The following is an 11,891-nucleotide window of genomic DNA, read 5'->3' as shown; positions in this document are numbered from 1 at the left end:
ATGAGCCAAGAATCAGATGAAATTTCAGATTGCAGTTAGTGTCACAAATAAACTAAGATAAAATAAAGCAAATAAACAGAGTGATGAAACCGAGTGACCTAGGGGAAGGGTGACTTTTGGGCTAGGCTGAATGAACGTATAGAGGAAAATAATAGAATGCGAAAGACTAGAGATTTCAAAAAAATTAGAGATACCAAGGCAACATTTCATGCGAAGATGGGCTCAATAAAGGACAGAAGTGGTATGGACATAACAGAAGCAGAAGATATTAAGAAGAGGTGGCAAGAATACACAGAAGACCTATACAAAAAAGATCTTTATGACCCAGATAACCACGATAGTGTGATCACTCACGTAGACCCAGACATCCTGGAATGGGAAGTCATGTGGGCCTTAGGAAGCATCACTACAAACAAAGCTAGTGGAGGTGATAGAATTCCAGTTGAGCTATTTCAAATCCTAGAAGATGATGCTGTGAAAGTGTTGCACTCAATATGCCAGCAAATTTGGAAAACTCAGCAGTGGCCACAGGACTGGAAAAGGTCAGTTTTCATTACAATGCCAAAGAATGCTCACACTACTGCACAATTGCACTCATCTCACGTGCTAGTAAAGTAATGCTCAAAATTCTCCAAGCCAGGCTTCAACAGTATGTGAACCATGAACTCCAGATGTTCAAGCTGGATTTAGAAAAGGCAGAGGAACCAGAGATCAAATTGCCAACATCTGCTGGATCATTGAAAAAACAAGAGAGTTCCAGAAAAACATCTATTCCTGCTTTATTGACTATGTCAAAGCCTTTAACTGTATAGATCACAATAAACTGTGGAAAATTCTGAAAGAGATGGGAATACCAGACCACCTGACCTGCCTCCTGAGAAATCTGTACGCAAGTCAGGAAGCAACAGTTAGAACTGGACATGGAACAACAGACTGGTTCCAAATAGGAAAAGGAGTATGTCAAGGCTGTATATTGTCACCCCACTTATTTAACTTATATGCAGAGTACATCATGTGAAATGCTGGGCTGGATGAAACACAAGCTGGAATCAAGATTGCCGGGAGAAATATTAATAACCTCAGATATGCAGATGACACCACCCTTATGGCAGAAAGTGAAGAAGAACTAAAGAGCCTCTTGATGAAAGTGAAAGAGAAGAGTGAAAAAGTTGACTTAAAACTCAACATTCAGAAAACTAAGATCACGGCATCTGGTCCCATCACTTCATGGCAAATAGATGAGGAAATAGTGGGAGGCTTTATTTCTTTGGGTTACAAAATCACTGCAGATGGTGACTGCAGCCACGAAATGAAAAGACACTTACTCTTTGGAAGGAAAGTCATGACCAACCTAGATAGCATATTAAAAAGCAGAGACATTACTTTGCCAACAAAGGTCCAACTAGTCAAGACTACGCTTTTTCCAGTGGTCATGTATGGATGTTAGAGTTGGACTATAAAGAAAGCTGAGCACCAAACAACTGATGCTTTTAAACTGTGGTGTTGGAGAAGACTCTTGAGAATCCCTTGAACTGAAAGGAGATCCAACCAGTCCATCCTAAAGGAGATCAGTCCTGAGTGTTCATTGGAAGGACTGATGTTAAAGCTGAAATTCCAATACTTTGGCCACCTCATGCGAAGAGCTGACTCATTGGAAAAGACCCTGATGCTGGGAAAGATTGAAGGCGGGAGGAGAAGGGGATGACAGAGGATGAGATGGTTGGATGGCGTCACTGACTCAATGGACATGAGTTTGGGTAAACTCTGGGAGTTGGTGATGGACAGGGAGGCCTGGCGTGCTGCAGTCCATGGGGTCGCAGAGTCAGACATGACTGAGTGACTGAACTGACTGACTGAATGAACGTAGGAAAAGCTGACGAAGAGGCAGAGAGATCTCAGTAAGCCAAAAAAACTTCGAGGGCAGCCCTGGTGTCCTCAGCTAACCGTGGCCAAGCAGGGTTGGGGTTGTCTCTGGGATGGAGTGGGCAGGAGGCATAGGTGGGCTACTCAGGGACTGTCCAGGTTGCAGCAGCTGTCCCGGTGTTAGGGACCCCAGGGACCATGAGGACACTGGTCCCCTGGGAACACCCAAGGCTGCCATATTGGCCAAAGCTCATTTGACCCCCTCCTCCCATTGCCCATTTTTTAAAATAATTATTTTTTGAATTTATCGTTTGTTGCACTAGATCTTTGTGGCTGCAGGCGAGCTTTCTCTAGTTACAGCACGTGTGAGCTACTCTCTAGTTGCAGTGTGCAGGCTTCTCATTGTGGTGGCTTCTCTTGCTGTGGAGCACAAGCTCTAGGCACGAGGGCTTCAGTAGTTGTGGTGCATGGGTTTAGTTGCTCTGTGGAGGCACATGGGATCTTAGTTCCGGACCAGGGACCAAACCTGTGTCCCCTGCGTTAGCAGGCCGATTCCTACCCACTGCGCCGCCGGAGAGGTCCCAGTGCCCACCTTTGAGGGCTGTGTCGCTTTGGCTCAGGAGCAGTGGTCCATCCTCCCCGCCTTTGGTGGCTTCATTCCCCTCGCTCTCCCTCCTACAGCGGAGGAAAAGAAGAAGCTGGCAGAGGAGAAAGCCATGGAGATAGAGGAGCAAAACAAGATTATCGCTGTGGAGAAGACAGAGGCTGAGACCGCCCTGGCTGAAGTCATGCCCATCCTGGAGGCTGCCAAGCTGGAGCTGCAGAAGCTGGACAAGTCGGATGTGACCGAGATCAGGTAACGGCTGGCCATCCCCAAGTGTGCTTGGCCACCAGCGTCACCCCTGACGGCAACAACAACATAATCATGGCGGCTTGGCATTTCTGTGCCGCCCACTTTCCATGGTGGGGACTGTCATCGTCTTCATTTGCAGATGAGGGTCCTCAAGCCCAGAGAGGTGAGCTGACTTGCCCTAGTCAGTAGGTAGCCCAGCCCACCCACTGGCCTTGAACCCTGGCCACTCACAGAAGTAGACTGGGTTCCAGAAGGGGCTGGTGGAAGAGGTGGAGCCTTGTAAATCAGTTCTCTTTAGGAGAACATGATTGGGTGTCTGTCCTGAAAGAGGCGGGGCCCTGGGTGCAGGCCAGGTGTGCCAAAGGCTGAGAGCAGATGGGAGATGCCCTCATCCCTTTCTAGACACATGATGGACTTTAAGAGGTGGGAACGGTGGTTTTGTTTTGGCTGCGCTTGCATGGCTTGTAAGATCTTAGCTCCCTGACCAGGGATTGAACCTAGGCCCGGGCAGTGATAGCGCCACATCTTAACCACTGGACTGCCAGGGAATTCCCAGGAGAGTGAGTCTTTATTGTGCCCCCCAGCCATTCTGCAAATCAATGTGTCAAATGACTCCAACCCCTGCAGCCAGAGGGCTCATTTGCTGTCCAGAAGGGGGGCCTGGTATGGCGTTTTCTTCCTTCCCACCATGGGGCACTGTCCTTAGGGTACCGTTAGTGGATCTCAGTGGTAAGTTTGGCAGTGCCAGTGAAGCCAGGAAGAAACAGCATCCTGCCTGCCCCATTCCCTGTCTTCGTGCTGCGTGGTCCCGCTCACGTGTCCCTGTGTTAGGAGGCTCGGCTCTCTCCTCTCCTTGCTCGCCATCACGTCCTCATTTTCAGAAGAGGCGTTGTCCTTCTGGCTGCACAATCAGTGAGAGAGACTCCTGTTTGCAGGCTGGAAGCTGACCTGTGTTTCGTGTGCCTGGTGGGATGGTGCTGCTTCCCTGAGCTCCTCTCTTTTCCTAAGGGCCACGTGGTGGCCCTTGTCCAAGGCCATGCTCTGGTTGTTGGCTCTTGCCTAGAAAATCCCATGGACAGAGAGAGGAGCCTGGCAAGCTACAATCCATGTGAAACATGTGGATTCAAACAGAACATTCAGCTTGTTCCAGAGCAGGAAGCCCTAGTGACTCCTAGATGGGGGGTGGGGTCATCTGGAGATGCTGCTGCTGTTAGCAAGAGATCCTGATTCCAGAGGTTGGCAGTGTGATTGCAACGCAGGTATATGGATGGATGTTTTATAATTCTGTTTGTTTCGTTTTGGCTATGCTGGGTCTTTGTTACTGCACATGGGCTTTCTCTTACTGTGGCAAGTGGGGGCCACTCTCCAGCTGTGGTGTGCAGGCTTCTCATTGCCATGGCTTCTCTTGTTGCGGAGCACGGGCTCTAGGGCAAGCAGGCTTCAGGAGTTGCGACACATGGGCTCAGCAGTTGCAGCTCCTGGTCTCTGGAGCACAGGCTCACTAGTTGTGGTGCATGGGCTTCGTTCCTCAGTGACATGTGGGATCTTCCTGGACCAGGGATTGGACCCACAACTCCTGTATTAGCAGACGGATTCTTTAACCACTGAGCCACCTAGGAAGCTCCAGGATGGCTGTTTTAAAAGTGCAATAGCATGTGTTGGAAGTTTAGACTGAGTTGCGAGAGAGACCATGAATATGTGCATTTTCAAGGGAAACATCCAACCACTAGTTATATGGATTTGAGGCTCTGCTCTGCCTGGTGGCTCAGAATCTGCCTCCCAGTGCAGGAGACAGGTTTGATGCCTGGGTTGGGGGGATTCCCTGGAGAAGAAAATGGCAACCCACTCCAGTATTCTTGCCTGGGAAATCTCATGGACAGAGAGAGCAGCCTGGCAGGCTATTGTCCATGAATCACAAAGAGTTGGATACAACTTAGTGATTAAACATCAACAACAACTACTCAGGTCAGCAGCATAAAAACATTCTGAGAACAGAGTTGGGAAGGATCTTTGAGGGGGATTTATCTAGAAGGAGGAGAAGATTGTGAATCCCCTCTACGATCCAAGGGGTTGGTGAGAGGGGGTTTCCATGGGACCACTTGGAGAGCTTGATATGTGTCCCCTGTGGTTAGACAGGGTGCCTATATCACCCCTGAGATAGTAAAAGCGGCCTATGGCCTAAAAGGAGTAATTTTTAAAAATGTAGTTATTGGAACAGGTGATATGTTCACGCATGGCTTTGCTTCTTCCCGGCTGTGTGACCTTTGGCAAGTCACCTAACCTCTCTGTGCTGGGGTTTCCTCATTTGTAAAATGCAGATGATAATCACTGTTCCCACAGCCTCAGGGTGGTTGAAAGTGAAAGTCGCTCAGTTGTGTCCGACTCTGTGACTTCCAGGCCGGAATACTGGAGTGGGTAGCCTCTCCCTTCTCCAGGGGATCTTCCCACACCAGGGGTCGAACCCAGGTCTCCCTCATTGTGGGCATATTCTTTACCAGCTGAGCTACAAGGGAAGCCCAAGGATACTGGAGTGGGTAGCCTATCCCTTCTCCAGGGGATCTTCCCGACCTAGGAATCGAACTTGGGTCTCCTGCATTGCAGGCGGATTCTTTACCAACTGAGCTATCAGGGAAGCCCTGATATGATGGGCTGGTGGATATGAGGGTCCAGTGAGCTATTATGTAAAGATCTCTCAGAACTGGGTTGAGCATGGGGTCAGTGCCAAGTATAAGTCAGCTAGGTCCTGGTTCCAACATCAAAATGACATGCCATGAAAAGCCCCCTCTGACCTTCTCATCAGTCTAGTTCCCCTCCCCCTACAGGACAGAGAACCATGGTATGATTATGTATATCTCATATACATTTCCCATATATCCATCCAGAGAGGTGTTTTGTTTTTTTTTTTTTTTTTTTGGCCACATCCCACAACATGCAGGATCTTAGGTCCCTGACCAGGGGTTGAACCTATGCCCCCTGCAGTGGAAGCTTGGAACCCTAACCAACAGGACCGCTAGGGAAGTCCCATCCAGAGAGTTTTTGCGCATGCTCAAGGCAACCAGATGTACCATTGTCTTTTCAGTCCCTGACGCTGGGCTCTAACGGTTGCAGAACAAGGGATACCCACATATTCTCTTTTCTTTCCTTTTAAAGTATAATTGGTAATACACATCATTTTCTGCATCTTGGCTTTTTCCATTAACAAGACACTTGGAGGATCTTTTGCATGTTGATGTATGAGAACCTCCTCATTACTCAACAATAACCCATCACATACCTTCGGATGGCTGTACTATCTTTTATTTAATCAGCCCCAGTTTATGAATTTTTGCCTTATTTCTGGTTTTTTTGCCTTTCCAAACAATGTGGCAAAGAATAATGCTTACTTCACTATGCCCAAGTCCCCTGGAAGGATACATTTTCAGAGGTGGAATTGCTGGGTGCAGAGTTGTGTGTGTTTTTGTCTATGAGTGCATGCTCAGTCGCTCAGTCATATCCTACTCTTTGCAACCCCATGAACTGTAGCCCTCCAGGCTCCTGTGTCCGTGGGATTGTCTCAGACAAGAATACTGGAGTGGGTTGCCCTTTCCTCCTCCGGGTTTATGTCTATAGCTGTTGCTTAATGCGCTCCATAGTTGTGGAACCGATTTGTACTCCCACTGGCAGTACATGCGAGTGCCTGCTTTTTCATGGCCTCACCAACAGAGGGCGCTACTAAACACTTGGCTTTTTGATTATTTATAGATGAGCAATACTTGTCTAGTTCTAATGTGCATCTCCCTTATGATGAGAGAAGTTGCCTTTTTTTATAGGTGAAAAATGCGTGTAAGAGTCTTGTGTAGTTCGTTTTCTGTGAACTCTTTATATGCTTTGCCTGTTGTTGAATTGTTTTTGTTGCTGTTGCTTTTTTTTTTTTTTTTGCTTCCCTTACCCTTTCCAGGGGCTTTTTATATTAATAGTGAGATTAGCTTTTTATGTGTGATGTGAGTTGTGAATAATTTTCCCAGTTTGTCATCAGCCAGTTGACTTTAAATACAAAATTGTGTTTGATGTGGATCATTTTTAAAGTCTTTATTGAGTTGGTTACAATATTGCTTCTGTTTTCTGTTTTGGTTTCTTGGCCCAGAGGCATGTAGGCTCTAAGCTCCCTGACTAGGGGTCAAACGCCCACCTCCTGCATTGGAAGGCGAAGTCTTAACCACTGGACCACCAGGGACGCCTCAGCCATTTGACTTTGTTTAGGTGGTTTGTGTGTGTGTTTGTGTTTGCTGTGTGTAAATTTTTATTTTTATGAGGTAGGTTTTGGCGATATTTTATTTTGTGGCTTTTTGCTATGACCTCATATTTAAAAGGCCTTGCAACTGGAAGACTGTAAAGTAATCTCCCTGTGGTTTCATCCTATACTTTTATAGTTTAATTGTTTACCTTTAAATCTTTGATCTCTTTGGGACTTTTTCCTGGGATTTAATAAGTTTGGATCCAGATGACTACAATCTGGCTTTGTTTAGGCCATTTAGATGTTAAGGGTGATGAGCCAGCACTTAGGTCTTGATGATTCCTTAATCCTTTAATTCTTTAAATAGCACTTCTTCTCTATAATGCTCAATCCCCTTTGCAGAAATCATTAAATGTTAAGGCAGGGAGATTAGGAGTAATGAAGATTAGTAGTGGATGTTTCTCCAGAGTATAAAAGGCTCCCTTTGTTACTGGCCTGTGACTTTGCTTTTCTTACTTTTCTTCATTCAGTACCATCAGGTGCCTACTGCCTGCCCACCCTGTGCTGGCATGGGGGCTGAGAGACAGTAAGCCAGCCTGGCGGGTCTTTACCGCATGGAACCCACAGTCTGGGGGAGGCACGAGTATGCACATGGGAATCACGTGAACAATAAAATTACCCAGGAAGAGATCAGGGAGGCAGGGTTTGGGTTGCTATGACTTTGGATAATGGGGGACCCGATCTAGTCTGGGGGGTGAGTAGTCAGGGAAGGTGAACCCCAGGAAGTGATATTTAAATGAGACATGGGATGGAGGCTGGAGAGGGCTGGAAGGAGTGTGGCCTGAGGGAAAAGCAAAGACAGTGTCTGGGGTAGAGTGAAGGGAGGTGGGGAATAAAGCTTGTAATTGGTGTTCTCCTCCAGGGAAGGCAGCATGACTTCACCTCCATCTGTCTGTCTCTCCCTGAGTTTCTTTCTTGTTTAAAAAGACTCATTTATTTGCTGGCTGTGCTGGGTCTTCCTTGCTGCCCTCGGGCTCTCTCTAGTTGAGGTCAGCAGGGGCTGCTCTTGGTTGTCGTGTGCGGCTTCTCATTGCAGTGGCTTCTCTGCATGGACACGAGGGCTCAGTAGTTGCTGCTCCGGGGCTCAGTTGCTCTGAGGCATGTGGGATCTTCCCCGACCAGGGATTGAACTGGTGTCCCTTCCAATACAAGGTGGATTCTTAACCACTGGACCACCAGGGAAGCCCACCCTAAGTTTCTGTCTTGGTAGAAGAAAGGAGTCAGATGAATCAGAAACACTTTCATTTCTCAGACTTGTGATCTTATTTTTTCCCTATTTTTATACCATTTTATCTAACTCATAAAACAGTGTTTGGTAACCTTACTATTGCAAACTCCTCGGTTATCTGGCACCACAACACCATGTTCTGGATAAACGAGGTTCCTGGGACCGGTTCATAAACTGACCCCAGAGAGCTTCCCTTTCATAGACTCAAAGGCTTTGGGGGCTCCACGTTTCTGGTTCTGCTTTCCCATTTTACAGATGAGAAAGCTGAGAACCTGGGACCAGTCCAAATGGCTCAGGACGCTGCCCTGAGGCTCTTTCCCACTTGTGTCTGGAAACATCTCATTGACCCCCTCCTCCTCGGATTATTCAGAGAGCAGTGGCCCAGGCCTGGTCTTCATCAGCCCTGAAGGGAACCTTTTAAAAACAGTTGACAGCTTCCCCCCCGCTGTCGTAAGCGCCCAACGCCACATAATTGAGCCTTTCCCTGGTGACTCAGGTCCATTACTTTAATGGTCGGGTTTTGTGCTGGAGCATTGCCCTGGCTTGTCCCTGTGCTGTGAGGGTGAGTAGGTGGGGGCTGGGAGGGGTGGGGATATGGTTGCCAGGTTCGGAGTCTCCACACTGCCTTGTGGCTCAGATTGTTCTTTCTCTGTGTCTCTTTCCCCCAACACCGGCCCTCCCTGCCCTCCTCCTCTGGGGCCTTCTGGCCTCTCCCCGGGCTGCTCCTTGCCCTCCAAATCTTTTCTTTCCTTTCCTTTTTCTTCATCATTTTCCTTCTGATTCTGTCTCTCTCCACGGCTTTGGTGCCTGCATGCCTCGTGTGACGTGTAGAGAATGGCTGGGCAGCAGGCAGCTGAGCGGGGTCCCCTGGGTACCAGCAATGTGCCACTCGTTCCCTCCTGGGGCTTCGCGCTGCCGATGCTGCCTTGCACTCTCCTGATCCTTTTGGATTTCCCATTCGCCGGAGGGTCGAGGGTGCTGGACCTGTAAGTGTCAGAGCAGCCGAGTGATGGTCTAGCTCTGTCAAAGCCAGATAACAATTTCCACAGCCTGAAGGAGCCCAGGCTGCGGGGACCTCAGACCCCACGGGCTGTGTAGACACAGGCAGGCCATCCAAGCACTGGAGCCCCGTTTCTTCATCTGGTAAATGGAAAATAGGTTGATGATGATCATAACAATAATGACTCTACCACTCAGAGTCTGAGGAGTCACCCCAGGGTGTAATTAAAAACACAGATTCTCAGGCTCCACCCTGGCCTGCTGATTCAGGGGCAGCCTGGGTTTGCATTGAATGATGCCCTGCTGTGTTCCTGGTGCCCGGTCTGATCTAGGACCCTGAACCGGCGCCTAATGGAGGAGACTGAGTCCTGCCCTCAGAAAAGCTCATCCCCAGGAGCCCAAGGGGGTGTTGGGATGGATCCCCTTTGCCTCCACACAGTATTACCTCCAAGAGACGGTTCTGCGTTGAGCCATTTTTTTCTGGAACCTTCCTTCGGGCCAGATCCTGGCCACATCCTGCGTCCGATCCTCATACGTGTCTGTTTCTCCCCCAGGTCCTTTGCTAAGCCCCCGAAGCAGGTGCAGACGGTCTGTGAATGCATCCTCATCATGAAAGGCTACAAAGAACTCAACTGGAAAACCGCCAAGGGCATGATGTCCGACCCCAACTTCCTGAGGTCTCTGATGGAAATAGACTTTGATTCCATTACCCAGAGCCAAGTTAAGAACATCAGAGGTGAGCACAGATGGATGGAAGGGACAGCCAGGCTGGTTCTCAACCAACGAGAAGGGGGCTTGTCTCAGGCACACCCTCCCGTGGTGGCCAAATGGTGTTGCCGTGGCTGTGCTGATGGAAGAACGGGAATGATTGTCCCTAGAGGAAGATGGCGGCAGAGTTGCATGAAGCAGAGGGTGGTGGCTGGATGGGCAGTGGCAGCAGATGCCCCATGAATGTGTAATTCAGCAACAGCTCTAGTTCTCCCTAGCAGGAAACACAGCTGTCTTCCGGAGTCCACTCTACCTTGTCTTCTTATCTGTTGGGCATAGTGGTGCCAAGAATCGGTCTAATGGGCAAAGGACTGGAATAGACATTTCTCCAAAAAAGATAGACAGATGGCCAAAAAGCGTACGAAACTGCGCTTAATGCTGGTCACTAGGAAAATGCACGTCAAACCACAATGAGGTAGCATTCAGATCCACTCGGATGGTGTAATTTAAACAAAACCACACAAAGCAGCAAGTGTGGGGAGGATGTGGAGAACTTGCAACCCTTTTACGTTGTTGGCAGAAACGTAAAATCGTGTGGAAAACAGTTTGGCAGTTCCTCAGAAGGTTAATCATAGAATTACCACGTGTCCCAACCATTTCACTCCTATGTATATACCCAAAAGAATAGAAAATACATATTCAAACAAAAGCTTATATGCAGTGTCCCTGACAGCATTACTGACAATAGCCAAAAGGTGGAGACAACCCTCGTGTCTATCAGCAGATGAATGGATAATAAGAACAAACATATCCACACAGTGGAATATTATTCGGTCATAAAAAGGAGTGAGCTTCATTTATGTTTTAGCTGCCGTATGCTGCAACACAGATGAACCTCAAACACGTAATGCCGAGTGAAAGAAGTCAGGCACCAAAGGTCACATATTCTAACTCCATTTATATGAAATATCCATAGGTGAATCCATAGGGACAGAAAGCAGATCAATGCTTGCCAGTGTCTGGGGAGGGGAAGTGGGTTGTGATTGCTGAATAGCTGTGAAGTTTCCCTTTGAGATGATGAGAATGTCTTGCAACTAGGTGGAGATGAGGCCTGCAGAATCTTGTGACTCTCCTAAATGCCACTGACGTGTATACACTTTAACATGGTTCATTTTATGTTATGTGAATTTCAGCTCAATTAAGCAAAATGGATATTCAGGGGAGAAAAAAAAAAAGAACTGTCTAACCTTGACTACTCTGCTTGTGCTTCTTGCCTGTATGAAGTCTTCTGCAGGTCCCTGGCGGGTGGGCGAGGAGGAGGAGCCGCCACCACCCACCCCATTCCCTTCTTTTCAGTTGCAGAAGCCACACAGTTCCTGCTAAGCCTGACTCCTGATCTGCTCCCAGAGCTTAGCCAGGGGGAATGATGTTAGTCTTCGTTCAGGCATATTCAAGTTCATTGTGTCACTGTTTATTATGATGGCTTATTCAGAACTTTATCATCAGTGCGTTTTTTCAGCCACTTGAAAACAAAGCTAATTAAAACCAGAAGGACAACTACTATAGAAACCCAAGGGGCTCTCTTTAGCCGATCCTTGGATGGGTTTCCATTTAGGTGAATTTGCTTCCAGAGTGAGGTGGAGGTGATGGTGCCCCCATGATGACAGGTAAATGAACCCCAGTTAACTGCCAGCTCTGAGCCACCTTGGTGCCCAGTTTGGAATCCTCACTGATGCCTTGGTTCTCCAGGGTCTTCTGGGTGTCACACAGAAGTACCTGTACCATAGGATGTCCTGGGTGGCAGTAACCTGTGCCCCTTACTCACATCTTAAACAGCCACTCACAAAGAACTCATTTAAGGTTGGATCCCCCTGTTATCTGTGGGAGAGCTGTCTGATCCCTCTCACAGGATTACCGGGAGTAAGGAACTAGTTACATTTGCTTCGTTCATAGGTAGCTTATTTCTC

At 48.0% G+C, this 11,891-nt stretch overlaps 1 protein-coding gene across 1 annotated transcript in view; it reads left to right on the top strand.

Annotated features, from left to right (window-relative positions):
• The window catches only part of DNAH10 (dynein axonemal heavy chain 10), a 159,102-nt gene that overhangs the window by 117,704 nt on the left and 29,507 nt on the right, over positions 1 to 11,891 (top strand). Inside the window, exons 57-58 of the mRNA XM_052654682.1 lie at positions 2,545 to 2,719; positions 9,771 to 9,952. Coding sequence (XP_052510642.1) covers positions 2,545 to 2,719; positions 9,771 to 9,952 — 357 coding nt within the window. The remainder of the gene's footprint in view (positions 1 to 2,544; positions 2,720 to 9,770; positions 9,953 to 11,891) is intronic.

Source organism: Budorcas taxicolor, chromosome 17, assembly GCF_023091745.1.
Source record: "Budorcas taxicolor isolate Tak-1 chromosome 17, Takin1.1, whole genome shotgun sequence".
Taxonomy (NCBI): domain Eukaryota; kingdom Metazoa; phylum Chordata; class Mammalia; order Artiodactyla; family Bovidae; genus Budorcas; species Budorcas taxicolor.
This window is presented reverse-complemented; position numbering and strand designations above follow the sequence as displayed.